The sequence below is a fragment of the Podarcis gaigeae genome (assembly GCF_964106915.1).
Source record: "Podarcis gaigeae genome assembly, chromosome: 6".
NCBI classification, from domain to species: domain Eukaryota; kingdom Metazoa; phylum Chordata; class Lepidosauria; order Squamata; family Lacertidae; genus Podarcis; species Podarcis gaigeae.
The window spans coordinates 30,499,021-30,519,717 of NC_139682.1; the positions used below are offsets into that span (position 1 = coordinate 30,499,021).

General features: G+C 43.2%; 1 protein-coding gene across 4 annotated transcripts in view; it reads right to left on the reverse strand.

Moving 5' to 3' along the window:
* MTCL2 (microtubule crosslinking factor 2) overlaps positions 1-20,697 on the reverse strand; it is an 81,504-nt gene that overhangs the window by 22,241 nt on the left and 38,566 nt on the right. For 3 of the 4 annotated variants that reach the window (XM_083746446.1, XM_083746447.1, XM_083746444.1), the window contains exons 4-8: positions 11,814-11,876; positions 3,948-5,177; positions 2,788-2,961; positions 2,232-2,357; positions 690-920 (exon numbers count right to left, since the gene is read on the reverse strand). In XM_083746446.1, coding sequence (XP_083602572.1) covers positions 690-920; positions 2,232-2,357; positions 2,788-2,961; positions 3,948-5,177; positions 11,814-11,876 — 1,824 coding nt within the window. The remainder of the gene's footprint in view (positions 1-689; positions 921-2,231; positions 2,358-2,787; positions 2,962-3,947; positions 5,178-11,813; positions 11,877-20,697) is intronic. The other variant, XM_083746445.1, reaches the window with a different exon arrangement.

Genomic DNA, 20,697 nt, shown 5'->3' on the forward strand with positions numbered 1-20,697 from the left:
GTAGAGACTTCATATTTCTGTGAAGAACCTCACTTTTTCATGAAGAATCTAAAACAAAGTGCATTGAAGCCTCATGTGTGAAACTGCCTTGTATTTCAGCAGCCGACCTTCACCAAGCTGAACTTTATTCACAGTTGAGAAAGCAGCTTACATGCTAAAGGCGAGATAGCAGTTCTTGAGAAGGTCATATGGAAGACAGGAAGCAACTGATAAATTGGAGCTGATATGAGCCTCATTCTTGGCATGTTTTGATAGAGCCCAAAGAGAGAAGCCAGGATACCACCCATTGCTATCTAAGAGACATAATATGTAGTCTAAGAGTGGCTAATCTGTGGCTTCCAGATGTTGTTGGACTCCACCTCCCATATGGCCCAGCAGTAGCCAATGGTCAAAGAATTTGGGAGTTATAATACCAAAACATCTGGAAGGACACAAATTAGCCACCTGTGATGTAGTTCATCCACACTATTATTGCAGCCTCATTCACTCTGTTTCTCTTTCTAAGTGATACAGCAAAAATACATGGGTTGTGGCTATCTATGCCACAACCTATTGATGTGTAGAAAAACAAACTCAAAGCAATTAATAGAAGCAAAAACACATGATTAAAAAGATCAGAATTATCTGCTTTAATGTCAGTATACTTTTGACTAGTCAGCAGAGAAGCTCATGCTCAAAGCCTGCCATACCTCCAAGAAGTCATTGCCCTCATTTTGTAGGATCTTTCCCTGCCTCCAATGCTTCAGAAACCACTTGAGCTTCATAAAAAGGAGCAAGAAATTTTGCTTGAACTGCTGGGATTCCTGCACCAGAAGGTTCTTCTCCTGGCTCCAGAACTTTTGCTCCAGTCTCCTCTGTAGGTTCAGGCTCTGCAGCTCAAATTCTCGCCTCAAGAGGGCCTTCTGGTGATCTTCCTTCAGCTGACAGAGGATGGGAAGAGATGGAAAGCAGGTTTGTTATACGGAGTGAAGTAACAGGGTGAGTACACCAAAATAATCAAGGATTGCTGAGCAAAGAAACTCCCAAGTCTGGAGACACAGGCATTCACATCCTTTATAAAAGAATTTTCACATCCACACAAGTTCACTTTAGCTGCTCAGTTTTGGGGCTATGACTAGTTTTAGCGGGGGGGGGGGATATGAGTATCATCCCCATCTCAAACTTCCAACTCAGTAAATGTCTTGAGCTTTCCACTGACACTTCACATGCTTCCCAAAATTTCTGCAGCTAGAAATCCCAGAATTCTGGGGTTGTTACTTTTGTGTTTATCAACTGTATTTCCCAGGCAGCTGCAATTCATGTCTGTTGCCTAAATACAATACTCACAGGTAAAATACACCCAGAGATCGGACTAATAATTCCCGTGAATGGCCTTTTGCCACAATATTTTACTGGCACGTTGCTGTGGCTGATGCATCTGGGCAAATAGCTAAGTTCCAGACTTGACTAGAGGATTCTAGTGATTGCCATTCATCACTCAGAACAAAGTGGGCAAGAGAACAAGAAGAACCTTGCTGAATCAGGTTGAAGATCCATCTAGTCCAGCACTCTATTTTCACTGTGGCTAAACAGATGCCTATGGGAAGCAGAACCTCAGGACAACAGCACTCTCTCCACCTGGGATCCCCAGCAACAGAAGTATTTAGCCTCCAAGAGTGGAAGCAGAACACAGACTTCATGCCTAGTAACCATTAATAACTCAATTTTCCATGGATTTCTCTAGCAGTATTTTAAGCTAATCCAAATTGACAGCCATCACTATAACCCACAGAAGCAAATTCCACGATTTAACTATATGGGCTGTGCGAAGAAGTACTTTCTTTTGTCTGTTCTGAATCTTCCAACATCCAGCTTCCAAGTTTGAGAGAGATTTGAGAGACAGAAGAGGTCTCACAAAGAATGGCTATCTTTATATGGAAGCTAGAGAACCCATAGCTGACTCCACCAATTCTGCTTGGCTGCTAGAGGACTGCCGAGTTCAGGTTTGTTTCCAGAGCGTGCTTGTTATGGATAATGTACTCTCAGCATGCTGAGGGGTCATATGGAAGCATTTGCCTCTTTCCTGGCAGCCAAACAAGGTAGCAGCTGCTTTGGGCTTTCATACAATGCTGCACTAAGATGTGCCTGAAGTAATGGGAGGGATTAAGCCCTGTGCCTTTAGTCCCTCCTGTACTCTTGTTGCATATCTCATCTTCCAGCCTGGAGAGTGGCTCCAGGCAAATCTCACTGACCTGGCAGATTTTCTGGGTGAAGTTCTCTGCTTCCTCTTTCCTCAGTTGCCTCTCCTGGGAGAGCTGTTCTTGTAGGCCCCTCAAGCTCTCATTAGCCTCTGAAAGGACCAGTTGCAATTCTTTGATCTGTGGGGAATAGTTTAATCAAAGCCAACAACAGTCAGGTAGGTCATCCTTGCAAAAACTAATCTCTCCATGTCTTTTCTTTAAAAAAAACCTTTTTTATTAAAGGCCCATGGAAGAACAGCCAACTTCTTACAGGGAGTGACCTTAGCCTGTATGTAACATCCTGTTGTCATGGTGAGGAACCTCCGATATGTAGGTCAAATTAGGCCCATTAGGCTATTTCCCCAGTCTCCAGCCATGTCCACCTGTTTCTCACTTGTCATGTGACATTGGGATAGGTAACACAAGATTTGTATATGGGCCATGCCATTCTTTTTTCCATCCACATGAAATGTGTTGATCTAGTATTTCTGCAGTCAACTTATTCTCCCTGGAGTTTCCAGCCTTCTTGCCTCCCTTTGGGAACATAATCACATACTTTGACACCTACCTCAGACACATAGGAGTCCTTCTCCTCTGGTTGATATGACTTGTAGCTCCTGTCAAGTTCCATGTTGGGATCCACATCCATGGTGGCGGTGCTGTTGCTGCTGCTACTGCGGTAGAGATCAGAGGTCCTGCTCTCCGTGATGTCCCAGTCGGGGGGCTCCCTAAAGTCAGACTGCTGCATGCATGGGCAAGTTAATGAGAACAAACCAAAAGAGCAGAAAAGAAAAGAAAAAACAAACAAAACAATGGGTCTCAGGAACAATAAGAGCTACAAGACAACAAAAAGGATGAAGAGGAGAAGGAACTTCACTACCATGGCAGAAGACAAAGTGGTAAACAAAAGGAGACACAAAATGAGCAGACACGTGGGCTGGATTGTTTGGGAAGGGGGGAAAAGAGAGAGAGGGAAAAAATGTGCAAACACCAGTTATGGTGCCATGCAGTGCCTGGGGTGGGACTAGTTGAGGGAGGAAGGGGGGGCAGGAGCATGCACAAAAATAGAACTCTGGAAAACTGGAGTGTGCTTCAGGAGGTTGCAACCCTTCCCAAGATCCCCTTCCCTTTCTTAGGTCTTACCTTAGATCAGAAGCAGCCATTGGAAATGGCAGCAGCATGTACCCGGCCTCCTGGAAACAGCAGCAGTACCGTTTACCAGAAAGGATGAACTGGAAGGGAGCCTGGTACTGTGTGGGCACATTGGTGGCACCAATGCGGTGCTGGTGCCGATGCAGCCCATACAATGCCACTACCCGCAAGCAGTAGCAATTCAATTGCCAGGAGGCCAGGTGTGCAGTGATGCTCCACTAGCTGCTGTTGTCCTAGACCAATCTTCTCCAACTTAGTGTCCCCCAGATGATGATGGACTGCAGCTGGTACTAAATAATTCTTCAGCAGCAGCTGTAATGTGGTTTCCACTTCTCAAAGCAATCTTCCTCCTGCCTCATGCACACTCCACTAAACCAGAGTCCTACCTTGTCACTAGCCACAGTTCCATGCAGTGAGCCAGTTGTTAGTTATCATTTCAGAAAAGAGAGGCAGAAAAGGGAAGTTACATTAACAGGGCCAGGTTCTGAATTGTTAAAGCAGCAGAAAACAGCATGGGCAAATAAAGCAATAATCACTGCCAGGGAGTCACTGTTGACGTCTCAGGAAAAGCCTCACCTGGAATTCAGAGTCATGAGCTTTCTGCAGAGCCTCTTTTATGGAATCCTGGGAGCTGGCGCTTGGCAAGGAGTCCTTCTGGTCTTTCAGGTGGTCTCCAATGTAGTCCACCTTCCTCATGAAGGTGTTTAGCTCCTGCTGAAGGACCCCAAGCCTCATCAAAATGGCACTGATCAGCTTAGAGTCAGTCATACTCTCATTATCCATGGCTTCGCTCAGCACCAGCTCTGCACAGTCGTTGTCCATGCAGAGCTTGAGACTGGAGGTGAAGCCATTGGCATCAGAGATCAGGACATCAATGGCTTTGCTGACAAGTGCAGCCTGGTCCCTGATGTCAAGGAGGGTCTCAAAGTCCTTGGACTTGAGAAGCCTGCAGGGGCTGCTTTCATGCGACTTGCTAAAGCCGTTGCCAGGTGCTCTCTCCTTGGCATCATTCTCTCCCCCAATAGGCACCTCTCTCCAAAGCGACGTTGGGATGCACTGGGCAGAGTCACCAGCCTCAGCATCCGTCTCCAGCATGGGGCGAGTGGTCTGGCAGGAAGCAAGGTCACAGCGCTGCAAGTTGGAGAGCAGGACACGGTTCTCATACTGGAGCTTCTTAACCTTGCCACTTAGCTCACTGATTTGGACCTTGGCCGTGGCCAGTTCTTCTTGGGAGGTCTCACTAATCACTGAGCAGCTGTCCTCAGATAGAGTGATGTCCAGGTCATGGTCTGACTTGTACTTATTGAGCTCATTCATGAGGAGCTTGTTCTGCTCCTCCAACTCCATCAGCGAGCGCCTCAGCAATTCTGCCTCCTCCTCCACAAACTGCAAGTGCCGCCTGAGCTCCACCACACTGTCCCCAGAGTCCCCGCAGTTTGTCATGGAGAAGGCAAACCGGATGTCTTGCCCTAAGAGTTCTTTGTCTCCTTGGCCCCTCATGTCTTCCATCTCTGCTCTCAGCCCTCGGTTCTCAACCTCAAGCTCTACTATCCTCCGGCTCAAGATGTTGGCTTCTTCCTCTACAAGCTTCAGGTGGACTTTCAGCTCTGCCTCTCTGGAATGAGGGGAGTCAGCCAGTTCCTCTATGGAGAGGGAGCTCTCCAGGTCCCCATACAAGGATCTGTACTTCGTTAGCTCCTCCTTCATACTGTCATTCTCTTTGGCTAACTTGGTCAGTTTCTTGCACATCAGAGCAGATTCCTCCTTAGCAAAATGCAATTGACACTTGAGGTCTGCGCTGTCCTCCTAGCATAAAAGAAAGGTACAAACGGTGCAAGCGTTACTAAAAATGACACTTTGGGCAGGGTGCTCTGTGCAAAACAGATGATCCTTGAGGCTAACCTTTATTATGGCATGATGGTTAAAACTAACAATCCACATACTTGAACTTTGTAACATCTACATCCATGTCACACAGGCAAGCCAAGATGGGGCAAAATCTGCTGGCCATTTTGTTTGTTTCCGGTGATTAACCTCTTTATCTCAATGATCCTGGAATATTGGCTTGCTTCCCTTTTGCTTGAGTGTAGGTAAGTTTGGTAGACCTTATTCCAGGGGTAGGCTATGTGTTGCCTGGCAGATGTAGCTGGACTACAGTTCCCATCATCCTTGACCACTGGTTGTGCTAGCTAGGGCTAAAGGGAATTGGAGTCCAAGAACATCAGGAGGGCACCATGTTGGCTAGCCCTGCCCAATACGGAACCAGTTCCTTTTACATGAGTACACTGTGGTATCAGTTTTACTACCTTTGAAATATACGTGTGAGCCTTTTTGCACACACTGCAGATTGATTGTTTCCAGATACAATACAAGATTTGACACTCCCGCATTAGCTAGTCTGGTCCCTTCTGCCCTCAAGGTAGCCCCCTCAGGAACTTTCTGACACAAGTGGCAACAGTTTATAGAAAATAGTGTTTCCCTTGCCATTCCAGTCCTCAAGGGCAGAATGGTCACACTTTTCAATTTCTAGAAACTTGTCCTTTGGGCTACATTCTGTAGAATATAAACAGAATGAACAAATCTAGTAATAGAACAGCTTTGCCCTGGGTCCACAGTGCCGCACATCTCTAAGTTAGCTTAAACTCTGACACACAAAGACTGCATTTTTAGGCTGTACAATTTACATCTATAATCTGTGGTACTGTTTGCAAGAAAAAATAAAATAAGGCTTATTTTGTCTGTGGATTAAAAGTGCCAGCTCAAACACAAGGGGTTTTTTATTGGTATGGCTCTGAACAAAGAAAGCCTTGTCACAGAACTCCTTTAGTATTTGGTCTTTCCTGAAGTTCAATAACTGAGGGGAGATGAGAGGGGAATAAGATTGGGCCCCCAACTCCAAAATTGGGATGGAGAAGGCTTGTCACTCCCCAAGCAGATCACCAGTTACCCCTGCCTCATATTACTATCATGTGAAAATGCATATGCTGTGTACTCCTGTGTGTGTTTGCGCAGAACAAAGCCCCACTATGCTCAGCTGAACTTATTGCTAGTTTGGAGTTTTAAACAGGTTCTTAAAAGAGCCCAGCTGTCTAAGACGAACACTGGCCAAAGGAATACCACTCCCACCAGGAGAAGAGAGATTTGTCTCTTCCATAATTTTGAAAATTTGAATCTTATACAGATGAAGATTCTGCACTTAACCCAGAATGAAGAGGGTGGTTTGCTAGGGAAAGAGAGACAGTCAGTCTGATGGACCAATCTGAATAATTTTAAACATATACTTTTGATATATTCACCAACAAAATACTAAAAGAAATACACCCCACCCCAAATTAAAGCACTGATCAGCTATTAAAGGCAACAATTGTATCCATACAAAGAGAAATACTATAAATGAGCCTCAAATGCTCCAGAATCACCCACATTCTGGATAATCTATTTTGCATATGTGATATTTCCAGAGCTGTACTACTAATTTTTAATGGACTATATTGGTTTCTGAGGGGGTGAAGTACAGGACTTTGAGAACCAGAGATGATCTGAAGCAAAATGTATCCTTTCCTATAACATTATATTATCTCCTGTCCCCAAACTGCAAATGAACTGATCCATCACTGTCTACAACACACAGTAGTTTCTTCCTACCCCCTTCTTAATTTTCCTTTCCTTAAGATTTCAGCAATTGCCTCAAGAGTCACACTAAATATGATGTGTGTGATCTGTGATTGGATCTCCCAATGCCTTTTTGTTTTCCTAAAATAAGACACAGGGGATTATTTGGATTTGGACAATTGCACTTGGGGTGGGGGAATTGAGAGTTTAACACTTTGCCCATCAACTGTTTCCCCAAGGGGAATCCTTCCTCTCCAAGCTGCAATTAGCTGCAAAGAAAAAGAAAAATCAGGTAGCTCTTTGCACCCTTCAGAACTAACAACCAGTTTGGCGAAGGTTCAGTAGTGGAAAGGTTTAGTCGTGCTCCAGGTTTCAAGAGAAGGAAAAAATTCTAAGGAGTCAACTTGCAATTGGTTACTGATTTAGCAAACAGAAGAGAGCTGATCAAATTCCAAAGTATCTAATTCTCCATCTATCCTAGCGTCATCTTCAAGTCTCCCACCAAATGCTTATGTTCACATGATCACAAAAAAACATGATGCATTTAGTACTCAGTGGCAAAGTCAGGACAGCCTGTTCAATACATTTTTTAAATGCATGTTTGAATCAACTCTAATATTACGTTGGACCGCTGGGGGCGGGTTGAAGTGGGTAGGGTTAAGGAAACAGAACCCTTTTGACCTTTCTAGGTCTTACGAGGGCTTGATCCTAAATAAACCCCCACAGATGAAACCAAGGCATGGGTTTTTGTATGTGTGAATTCACCTCAAAGGCGGAGCAACGCGCTGAAACAGAGGAAAACATTTCCCTTTTGAAAGGCCCCATGACATGGCAGGGAAGGAGGAAGTCAGCTTTTACAGTTGGGAGTGTGTTTCTGGCTCATTCCAAAAACAAGAGCCAAATAACTGTGACTAAAGCCCTGTCTACACATTGCTAAAGGTTGAATCTGTTCTCTTCCCTGCAAAAGACAAGGGCGGAGAGAAATCCCCGCTCTGCTCTCACAGATCTCCCAACGCCTCCCCCCGCCCCACAACCCCCGCCCTCCAAACCGTTAGGAAATACTATACAGTTTGGAGACTTATTTGCTCAAATTCCCTGTGGAACTCTGAGGATTTGAATTTTCCCCTCAAGGAATATTACCTCATAAGAAATGACTGTTTGGTTATAAAATTAGTTCATTTCCTGTTTCCATAGCTCATTGAGGGAGGGGAAAAAACTGCCAAATTCCTCCCCAGAAAAGAAACTCTCCACCAGGCACTCAATGCCTCCTTTCCAGATGGCCAATACAGTGTGAACATTCAGTTGCAACGGTCAGGCCTGACATTGCATCAGCCACAGTTGAAAAAGGCAGCTATTATTAACTCTCTAGAATGTCCTGCATTGTTGTCCTTGCACATGCAAAAAATTCACTGCACCAGATCTAGGCACAGAGAAATCTCACATGAAAAAGAAGAAAAGACAGTGACTGTTTATCGTTTGACACAAGCAAGTGAGCATTCATGCTGCTTTGGAATTCTATGCACAGCCTCCACACCAAGGTTCAATGGAAACCCTGCACAGCAAAGTAACTTACAAAACTTAGTGCTTTTGGAGCCTGGTTTTCAAATGCTTGAACATCCCTCAAGGGGTTCAAATGTGAAGAAGACTTCATATGGATGTGGGCATTATAGCTCTAGTGCTCCCAGTTTGGAGATTTAATACCAAATCAAGGAGCCTGCCCAGCAACAATGAATTTTACTACTACTACTACTACTAGTAGTAGTAGTAGCCTCCTTCAGCCATACAGTTTTGAAGAGATGAGCAGGTGAATTGATTCACTCCTCTTAAATGCCTTATATGAAAAAACCGTTTTGAAAGGAACTAATTTTCTTCTGAATGTGGGACTCAGAATGCACTGTGGAAGTAAAACAGTAACAGTCATGGAAAGCTTTGCTTTTGATTAGGTGATTAAGTGCAGGAGATCTAGGAATCTACACAGTTATGACTGTACATGGAATACGGCTTCTTTGGTAGTGGGAGGAAAATACCTGTTGTATATGTATTAAACTGTTCCTTCTAACAACAGCTGCTATCTGTTTACCAGGATCTATTTACCCCACCCTTCTTGAACATTTATCTCAAGGAAGTTTACAATACAATTTAAAATCCAAAACAAACAACATGAAAGATATCCTATAAAACTCAGGAGTCCAAAAAGAAGGTATGAGTCAAATGGACAGGGGGACATGGTCCCCTTACAAAGCACAAATTTAATCCTGGTCCCAATCCCATTCTCCACTCTTCTCTCTCTATATATCCATATCTTCAACAATACTTCTTCATGCCTCCCATCCCTTTCCCTCTTTTTTGGATTTAAAGAAACAGACCACGTGCAATTTGGCAAACTGCATAAAGCATTTAAATGGAGGTGATTTTTGAACACTGGCCATATTTGTGTTATTTATTCAAAGAGCATTTTTTTGACATAGAAATCCAAGCACATCTACACGGAAAGTTTAGCTACAATATTTTACTTGTACTCAACAACTGCTAATCTATCAGTCTGGAGCCACCAATTAAACATATGACCACCAGGCATTTGCACAGAGAAGGTAGATGGACCTTGTAATTTTCTGCTAAGATTCTTTTTCATTTCACACAAATCATATATTTATATGTAGCTAGATGTTTTGCCAAAAAGGGGGTTGTGCGGAGCATGCTTGCAAAAATGTGTGTGTGTACATAATAGTCTTATTCATATATTTAAGTGCAGCAGACCAATATAGGTGAACAGGAAGTCTAAGAACTCTCAGGAAGAGTGAGGAGACTGGGAATTCAAACAGACTCAGATTACAGTGTATAAACTTTCTCCTAGGACGCTACATCCTCCCTACAGATAATTATTCTCTTTGCCTGATAATAGAAGTGTGAGAAAAGGGAAAGCACTGATGCAACACGGACTAGATCGTCTTTCCAGATGTTCAGATAGTACTTCTTATAACTGTACAAATGGAGGATCTTCAAAAGGACTGCTTCAAACACTGTAAATTCCCACATGGAAAGCACTTCATATGCATTGCCTAATATTTAAGCTCTGCTAAAATACCATTAATAAAACTCACCCATCAACCCACACCCAGTTCAGAACTCTTCCTAGGGTGTGGTGGAGGCTAATGATTATGACCCTATCCTTTCATCAACATTTATGGTATATAAAGCTGCAGTGTATATTACAGGACAAACCTTGGTCTTTGTTATACCAGCATTTGAGGGAGACATGCCTATAATTATTTCTGTGAAGATGATAAGTTTACCACTCCTTCAATCTATCATGTGCTGTAAGCATGCATAGGTGCTATTGTTCCTTAAAGGTATCTGGACAAAATCATGAATATACCTGCCAGATCACTGTTAACTGGCCAAAATGAGGAAGGTGTGAAGTTTCAGCAGAACCATGCGTATTTCCCCCAGTTATTTGTGTAACAAATGGTGTATTCTGAATACAATTTTAATTTTGGTTTCAATTTGGGCTTCGAGAGGGGCAGGAACTCAATTTAAAAATTACCAATGCAACGCAGTGGACTGGAATTCATTCCAGCTTTGTTTTATTCTGTCACCAAGCTATTTCCTTTGCATCACTGCTTCTTTCTAATGCCACCCCCCTGGCATTATTACAGGGGATTTGGATAATGTATTCCAGATATTCCACTGCTACTCAGGGTCAACCAACGCAATGCAGAGCTTTTAACCACTAGAATCCAATAATCGAATGCAAAGGCAATTTTAAAATAAAAATAAAAATTGCCAGCCTGTTCTTCTACCTGATTAAAATGTGGTCGGTACCTTTCCGTATAAAAAAAACAAATTGCACAAGCACAGAAACAAAAATGCCACTGGTGCACAGTTTCAACATCAGCTTTTATCCTTTGCATCATGGTACCAGCTGCACTTGAGGGCATATAGGATAACCTTTCACTTTTCAGAAAGTAAAAATATTTATTTGCCAGAGCTTGTTGCAACTGGTAAATTTGCCGAAGCAGGTGGACATGCTGGAACGTTTGAAAATTCAAAGGCCTGTTGCCTATTCCTCTTACAGCGCACACCTCTGCTTGAACCCTAACAGCTAAAAGTGGCATCTTTTGCAAGAGAAACAAGGCAGGGCTCTCTGCTTTGCTTGCCTACAAAATAAAAAATAAAAGATCCCGAACATGCGCTGCATATCAGCATGGTGGGTCCACTACCCAGGCCTCTATGGTGAGAAAATAATGAGGGGCAATGGTCAGTTCTATCCCCTCCTTATCTTGAAAAAAGATATTTGCACAACTTTCTTGCTAGGGGGAATAGGGCTGGCTCCCTATGCCAGGTCATGTACACAATAAGCTGAATATACCTAGTCCAGGGAGATACATTCCAGCAGCTGGTGTTAAGACAACTAAGGCAAATACGTTTGCTAAGGCAAACACATTCCACATATCTGTTCCTCAAGAATTGAAGACCAGCCCAAATGCACATTTTGAAGTAGCCAGATGCTAAGTCAGCTCACTGTTGCACATAGACCATTACCTACTGGTCTATTACTTAGACAGACTAGCTGTGGCTCTCCAGACTATGATCATTCTCAGCCCTGCTAGCAAAGTTCCTTTTCACTAGAGGTGCCAGGGATGGAACTTGGGACGCTCTTTATGCAAAGTGTGTTGTTCTGCCAGTGAGCTGCAGGGTCTCCCTTGATGGGGTTAAGAGAAAGAGAATGTTGTCCACAGGTACAAGGTGAAGCAACAACACGAGTGCCCAGCAGTTCAGCCCTTATGGCAGTGCATTTTGCAAGCTGCTTTGCAGAAAGGTGTTAGGTACCTGGACAGATGACTTCTTGTCTGTCTTCCCAAGAGAACGTGATCCTCTTTTCTTCAGAGAATTCTGAAACGGAAGAGGTAATGCAAAGGATAGTTATTTACTGAATTTATTTCCAGCAAAGTTTCACAATACGTTGCACACATTGATCAAAATAATTTTTACGTGATGAATCTGTTAAAGAGGCAATGCGTTTAAGTAATATGAGCCCTTCATTAATGAAATATTGTGAATTATATGGATATTTAATCAAAGTATTCATTTTCATAACTTCATCACTATATCCTACCATATTGTCTTTTATTACAACCCATATATTTCTTTGTTCTTCAGGACTTATCAAAACCATACCAAGCAATATATTATAGAAAGAGTCTGCATTTCCACAAATTTATTCTATTTTAGGCCCATTTCTCTTGAGCTTATATAGTATTTTGACATTAAAGCCAAATCCTAAAGTTTGTTGATCCAGTCACCAGCTGGGAGTACTTTTAGGGGCTTTCCTCTTTTTTTTTAGCATTCTACATTTTTACTCCCAGAATCATATGTGAGTTTAATTCTGTATGTTTTGTATTTATTGAATGACACATATAATTTAGCAACAAAATTAATGGTGCTGTATTATATTGTAATGTCTCAGATATTAACTTTGTAATAATCTTTCAGCACACACAAAAATGGAATTAAAAAAACTAGAAAACGAGCTGAGGCGCTATTAACAGGCACAAGTCCTTAACATATTCCTCCTCCTTTTCTATCACCGTGAGTAGGGGCATTATCCTTCACCCACAAACTTCTGTAGAAACTGACATGGCTGGAGTCCGTAACGGTCTGAGATTCCACTCCCCCACCCTTAAAAAAAAGAGAGTATTTTTGCCCAACAGCAATAGTATGCATAATACAGTGGTGTTTTGGTTTTTGAACATCTCAGTTGATGAATATTTCGGTTTTGAACGCACCTCGGAAGTCAAACATGCCACGCGGCTTCCGCTGAGTATGAGATCCTGGGGCCTAGCTGTCGGCTGTTGAGTTTTCAGTTTTCGAACGTTTCAGAACTCGAATGGTCTTCCAGAATGGATTACATTCAAAAACCGAGGTACCACTGTAGTACTTAACTTTTAAAAAGGAATCTGACAAGACATTTCCTAAGACTGGCAAGGCTTCACTAAACTTTTACCATTTCATGAAAATCCAAGCAGGAAGAGTGAAGGAATTCAGTATAAATGAAGCTGAGAAGGCTTTTCTTGAGGCTTGCCATTTTCAATGGAGCCCAGTGAGGGTGGGACAGTGAAGGAAATGGCCATGCGGCTGAAAAGTATGGTAATGCAGTGTATATCTCGTTATTAACAATCACCAGTCACATCGCAACAGCATTTAATTTGAATCTAGTTTTAAGGAAGGTTGCACTGGCATCTGGAGTAGGCAAGCATAGCGCGCCTTCTGCATAAACTGGAGTAGGTGTGGACCACAGGGCTGGACCATAATGGTAGAAGAGGAACAATTGCACCAAAGCCTATGTCTGTCTGCAAGGGGCCATCTTGCCTCCATTTACTCACTGCTATTGCACCCACTGTCTGCCTCGCCGCCTCTGTCTGTTGTGGTATACAAATATGTATAATAAAACTAACAAATGATTTTAATTCAGTATGGGTTTGGGTTTTTTTTAAGTTCCTGCACTCCTTTGGGGGATGGGGAGGGACCCTTTCTGAAAACTGCACCTTGGTCTTCGCCATCACCTTAATCCAACCTTGGGTGTTATGCTTTTCCAGCTTTAAATGTCACAACTTGCATTCAGGTGTGCTATGCATTAATAGAAGCCAGTGGATGAGGGTGGGTGGGATATTCCCAAGTGATAATTAAAGCTCTTGGAAATCCATGTGTGACTTTTGTTGAAAACTGTCATTTTGATCTGGGCAGGCACAATTCCTGTGCGCAAAGCCAGAAGAGGAGCATACACAAATGACTCTAGCTTTCCTGACAAAATTGGAAAATAGAAGCCACTTCGTATGGGAATCGACACATCTCTATAGCTAAGTGGTGTCGTCTGACATTTGGAGAGCAGCAGAAACACATCCTACATACAAACACAAAGGAAAGGAAAGCACTGTAGAGAATAAGGTGCCATATCTGAGATATCAAAGGTCGAGATTTCTTTATAAAGGGCTAGAAAGCTTTGAAGATTCTTGATCATATGGGCACAGCCTGGCTATTCATAGTCTAGACATGTGCTTTCAAGTTGGAGAAAAGAATAATAGTGCACGGTCCAATGAAAAAAAGATTACATCTTAATCACCTGGGCTGAAGCTTTACAGAAAAACCACCTTTGCAAGGCTCAGACAGAAAGCAAGCAGTTGATTATAACCCTATATTTCCAAGTCACTATGCTCCCCACAAACTAGGGTCTCCTCCCTTCTATTTGCACGTTAAACCACTTTTGGGGGGGTTGAATTAATGCCCCAGTAGCCTAGTAATCATTGGAATGCCTTATTCACCAGGTAGTTAACAAACCAGATTAAGTCTTCCAACAAAACAAGACATAGAAGTATTCAGAGATTCTATTCACTCTCCCAGTAGAACACTGAATTGGGAGATGACAATGAAGCCATCAATTTAGAACCCAACTGTTGTGTTCACATTATGTTGTATAGGAATTGGTAACATCCAGTGATGAAAGCTATCATTATTCTGTGCCAAGCAAGTAGCAGGGGGCACACTGGGTTGTTCAATGTTCAGAATTCCTCTGATTATCTGATGCTGGGAATAAACAACGGCAGAGCTGCTTGCCTTCATACCCTGCCTTTGTCTGATTCAGCAAGATAACATGTATGTCCAGATTCCAAAGGAACAAGGATCGTACAATTTTAAAGTGGCTTTAGAAATTGGCTGTGCTTAATTCAGAACTTCCTCTCCCTCCTCCTTTTGTCAGGAGCTGCTAGGATCTGTGGGGTGGCTGCCCCATATAGTGAACCACTGGAATCAGAGGTTGCAGCCTTTTTGGAAAAGAACGAGAGAGAAACAGCACATTCCTTCGGCTGTTCTTCAGTCCTGACTTCTGACTTGCTCTATGTCTATGGCTTCTTACTTGACTTGCCCTCACACTGATGCCCACAGCCCAGCCCTGGCATCCTCATAACAGATGACAGCACAATCCTAACCAGGTCTACTCAAACATAAGCCCTAATAGGGTTGTAGTCAAGTAAGTGGGTTCAGTGTATCAGGCTATCTGCCACCCTTTGTGTCAGAGAAGAAGAAGCCTATGTTGTCACAGGGGATACCACATTTGTCTTGGGAGTGTGGAGACCTGGGCTTAAATTCCAGCTCAGCCAGGGATTCATTGGGCAGAAAGAGGTACGCTGCCATCACCAAGCCTCATTCCCCCACCAGCAAGTCTGAAATAAAACACAAATTTGCTGTGGTTTTGATTAGGATTATAATGCCATGGAGAATAGGGCTATCAATGACTGCTAGCCACAATGGCTATCTTCTAACTCTGCTTTTGGAGGTATGTCTCTGGATGCCAAGTCACTGGGAATCGTAAGCGGGAAGAGTGCTGCTCTGCTCCGTTCCTTCTTGCAGGTTTCTCACAGGCACCTGGTTAACCACTGTGAGAACAGGATGCTAGATAGGTCATTGGCCTGATCCAGCACAGCTCTCCTTATAAGACATCTGATCCCCTCAAATTTATTCTATTACTAGGTAAGACTATAGCTTTTTGCTGGGCCAGCTTTTGAAGCTCCAAATCTTGTAAATACTTGCCAATAAAAGGTTTCTCCTTGCCTAATTTATGTCTCTCTTCTGCCTCCTAACAAGCACCTCCTCACTCCGCAGGAGAGACGGAATGCAGCCAGTGCTATTAAAAAGCTCGCTATAATGAAAAGCTGGTCTGCCTCTTCCACCCTTTAATACTCCCACAAAGTGTTCAGTAAACCAAGCAGGGAGATACGCATCAATAAAAGTCATAACACAGGTCAGAATGATGCCCCTTGGACGCCATTCTGTCCACATATAGTGAGCCAAAAATATTCAAAAGCTGGTGCTACAGCTCCATAGCCAAGAAATGCAGCTGTGAAATGTGAGCCGCTGCTTGTGCCAACGCTCAGAGATCCAGGCCACTCCTATTAAGGACAAACCTATTCTTCAAAAGCCACAGCTTCTCTCAGTGGCTTGGCACATCCCTAGACAGCAAGCTGGAGGTCCAAGGGAGGGATATGAAGACAGCAGCACCCGAACGGTGCTGCTTGATCCCATCTCCAGTAGAAATCCAACACATTTGCACCACAGCAGTAAATGATCCCTGATGAGGTTGGTGAGCCAGCCATTCCAGCTCCCACCCTTCCACACAAGCCAAAAAAAGAACAAGCCAGTGATGAATTTCACCAAGGCCAAGAACACACACCCAGCAAGCTGCCTGTGAGATATAGGCTAGCTGGCTCTGTTTGCTTGACAGACAGATTTGGGGGGTCTAGAATTCCTTGTAGTGCTTTAGCACTTCCAGCCTCCACAGACTATGGCAACCCATTCTGGTGGTCTCCACTCAGAGCTACAGGTATTTTGTAATTATGCAGTGGTCATATATTTCTGTAAACTGCCTTGAGTGTTGTGTGTGTGTGTGTGTGTGTGTGTGTGTGTGTGTGTGTGTGTGTTTTTACAACCAGCAGTGTATAAATTATTTGAAATAAGTAATAAATAAATGCATGTTTTTATGGTTTATTTATTGGACAAAGAACCCAGCATTCTGAATACTGAGCTCTTAAAAGCTGAAGAGTGTACGAATAATGCACAGGGTAGTAGAATAAAGGGTCAGAGGATTTCCAGTAGTTGGGGTGTGTTTGTGTGTCTTTAATGAGCTTCACCATGATTACCAAAAGCACAACGATGCAAACAAGTGATCATGTGCAAGGATGCAATTTTTTTAAAAAAAAATTAAAAAGCAAGAGAGAAATGTGCAAAACGCAAAATAAATTGCAGAACGAAGTTGGGGTTTTTTTGCACAGGACATGGCTCACTATGAGTCAGGAGTCCAATGTTTGTTTTATCACTGAATATGTACAAGTGCAGAACAAATAGCTGGTTTTCCACAATGAGTGAGGGGTGTAAGAAAGGGAAATGCCCCCCCATTTTCCAGGGGAACTTCCTGTCGATGGACATGCTGCATCAGCAGTGCAGGACAATATAATAGTTATAGTCACTCTGTCATCACAACAAGCAATTCCCATGACCAGCATTGCGTTGCCGAGTTCGCTGCCACCAACATAAGCCAGACTGGATCTGGCTGGTTTTATAACTGCTTTGGCTGCCCTGCTGTTTTCAATGCCCCCCCCCTTTTTTTGCTGCAGTTTGTGCACATTCGATAGCAAAAGCTAACAAATGTGATTAAACGTGACTGCTACCATGTTGATGCAACCAGACACACACATAAGCTCCCTTTCAGACCCCCCCAGGCTCCAGCATAAACAAGTCTTTCTGAATCCCTCCCCCCTGCAAGACAACTGAAGCCACAGGTGCAAACAGTGCGCGTGAAACAGTGCGCGTGACAATTAATTGGCCTTTCCAACACTTATCCAATTATCAGAGATGCTCCCTCCAGCTGGAGAATAATCAGCACATAATCCCCTTAGCAGCAAGTCCCCTCCCACTGCTCAGAAGCCTTCCAGAGGTAATTTGTGCATGCCCATAGCTGTCAACTTTTCCCTTTTCTTGCAAGGAATCCTATTTGGAATAAGGGGATTTCCCTTTTAAAAAGGGAAACGTTGACAACTATGTGCATGCCTGAGCGCCATTCTGTAGGTTAACAGGCAACTCCAAAAGACAATGGATGGGATAACTGAAGCTGCACTGCAGGCAATAGACCCTAAACTGATTATTCTCCGGAGTCTCCAACCTCAAACATGTATTGAAGAAATGCAACTGCTCCAAGTTTGCACCTAGCTGGTTTCTTCTTAGAGCAGACTAGAACGGTGGTGCACTTGGAACCATTGCCAAGGATGATGGTATAAATAGGCTGCTGAAAGGTGTGAATATCCTAAGGGAAGCCAGCTGGATTTCATCGACAGCCATCACCCAAATATTTGTGCTGCCTGCACTTTAAAAAAATGTAAGCGATTCAATGCTGAGTCCCTAAGCCTAGAAGAAGGAGCTCCCCGCCCCACCAGCATTTGAAAAAGGAAGCTGGCTTACCTGCCCACTGCATTAAAAAGTAACAGGTTTGCAAAGATTTAAAAGGGAGCCTACCCAAATAAATGATCAACCTTTGGTCAAGTTGATAAAAATATGATAAGCTGACCCCTTCATGCAATACACATGTGGTGGGGGCTGCTTATGTCTTAATGAATTTGTTTCTGATGAGACACAAGAATCTTGGGACAGCTGCATATTGTGGCAGGTCACTGAAAAATGGCAAAACATAGTAGCTGCAGAAAATCCAGGAGAAAGTATACCAAATTTTTTGGAAAGAACAACAGCAGCGAGAATGTTGATCGGCAAAGACTGGAAGGGAGAGAAAACCCCAACGAAGGAGGAATGGCAGATAAAATTGTTTGATTATTTGGAACTTGCAAAAATGACAGAAACAATCAGGAATCAAACAAACCAAAAGTTTATAAAGGAATGTGAGTGTATTTTAAAAAAACATTGTTCCCAACTAAAATCTTTAGTATGCTTGGATTAATTTTCGCAATTACATGATTAATAAATAATGTATTGGATATAACATAGATTATGATAAAGAACACAGTAAAAGGGGAAGGGGAGAAAAAAGGGGGGGAAAGACCCGCAGTGAGGTAGATGAAAGTCACCTGTAAAAAGTAGAAGACTATTTAGTCAAGATTTAAGATCCTGAAGACATATGGTGTTGAAGATTTTCATTAAGTATGGGCGTTTCTTCATGATCTTTTTTCTGTGTATTTTGTGTATCTTGTGTTGTTTTGAAGATGAATTAAATACTTGTAATATCTAATGAAACTAATAAAAAGCATTGTTTGTTTGTTTGTTTGTTTGTTTGTTTGTTTGTTTTGCAAAACAGGGATTCTGTGATTAGATATTAAGTCAAATGCCTCTTGGCAAGGAAGAAAACAGAAGGTGAAATTGGTGCTTGGGCTTGAATCCTGCCAAGTCCCCAGCAGGCTAGGGATCGGCTCCCTTCTCCCTCCATTGAAAGACATAGCAGCTAGATGATGCAAAGTAATCTCTTCGTCTTCCCAGGAGGTGCCAGTTCTTGAGTGCGAAACCCAACTTATATAGAGCTAGTCTTACAGTGCATTAATAACAATGAAATATGTAGTCAATGGAGACAGCTGCACAGCTGGCTGGAGCCAATGGAGACAGCTAGTTGGCCACCAATTAGACCAGCAGTTCTCAACCTGTGGGTCCCAGATGTTGTTGGACTACAACTGCCATCATCCCTGAGCTCTGGCCTTGCTAGCTAGGGGTGATGGGAGTTGTAGTTCAACACCATTTGGGGATTCACAGTTTGAGAAAGGCTGTCTTAGACCATGGGTAGGCAAACTAAGGCCCGAGAGCTGGATCAGGCCCAATCGCCTTCTAAATCCAGCCCGCGAATGGTCCAAGAATCAGTATTTTTACATGAACATAATGTGTCCTTTTATTTAAAATGCATCTCTGGGTTATTTGTGGGGCCTGCTTGGTGTTTTTACATGAGTAGAATGTGCCCTTTTATTTAAAACGTTATTTGTGGGGCATAGGAATTCGCTCATTATTTTTTCAAAATATAGTCTGGCCCTCCACAAGGTCTGAGGGACAGTGGACTGGCCCCCTGCTGAAAAAGTTTGCTGACCCCTGTCTTAGACAAAAGCACTGCCTTTCATAAATTTGGGGGTTTAGGAAGTGAAGGTGGGGAAAGGATCTAGATGGAGCATAGAGACTTACAATTTTGCCTGCACAGACACTGGTAATTTAGAATGAACGGTTTCAGAATCAACTGCTTTCAACCCCCAGATGCAATCCCAGCATGTGCACACAAGGAAGCAGTTGACAAGACACAGAACTGTAAATACATGGTTAAGAGGTGCTAACCAACAGCAGGCGGGAAAAGGCAATTCACCCACAGCACCAGCACATCCTTACAAAAACGGAGCTCCGTGGGGAAAATGAGTATTGGCAGCATCCTGGTCTGTGAACTATGGAACACTCATCCTAGAATACAAAATGGATTCTAATGGTGTAAGATATACAGTTCTGCTCCGGGATGCCACAGAATCAATAGCCTTCTCTCCAAGATATAAATTCTCAATGTGGGATATAATACTCCTAGCATTGTGGCTGCTAACTAAGAAGTATGAAACTTAACACAACACTCCGGTGAAAGCCCAGCAGCATTATAGAGCTCCACTTTACTCCACCTGATCCTAAGGAGGCATCAGACGTTCAGCAGCAATTTGGATTTTGAGATCTTCCTCTTGCCTTGCTCTTCCAGTTTCCTGGCTTTGCTTCAGCCACAATGCTTAGGAGTACAGTCATACCTTAGGATAAATAAGCTTCAGGATAAATATTTTCGGGCTGTGCTCCGCGGCAACCCGGAAGTAACAAGAGTGTGTTACTTCCGGGTTTCGCCTCTTGCGCATGCGCAGACGGTCAAAATGACGTCACGCGCATGTGTGGAAGCGGCAAAACACAACCTGCGCTGTTGCGTCTTACGTTCTGTTCAGGGTGCGAACGGGGCTCCAGAACGGATCCCATTCACATCAGATGCTTTTTAAACAAGACCGCACACCATTCCAGAGCTATAGCAGTGCCTTGGGGAACCTACTGAAGAGCTTTCTAACGTGATCCAGAAAGCCAACAAGTTCTATTCTCATTTTTCAAGATATATTCCAGGGGTGGAAGAAGAGGAAGGCATGGCAGCAGAAAGAAAAACTGGGCTGCAATGTGT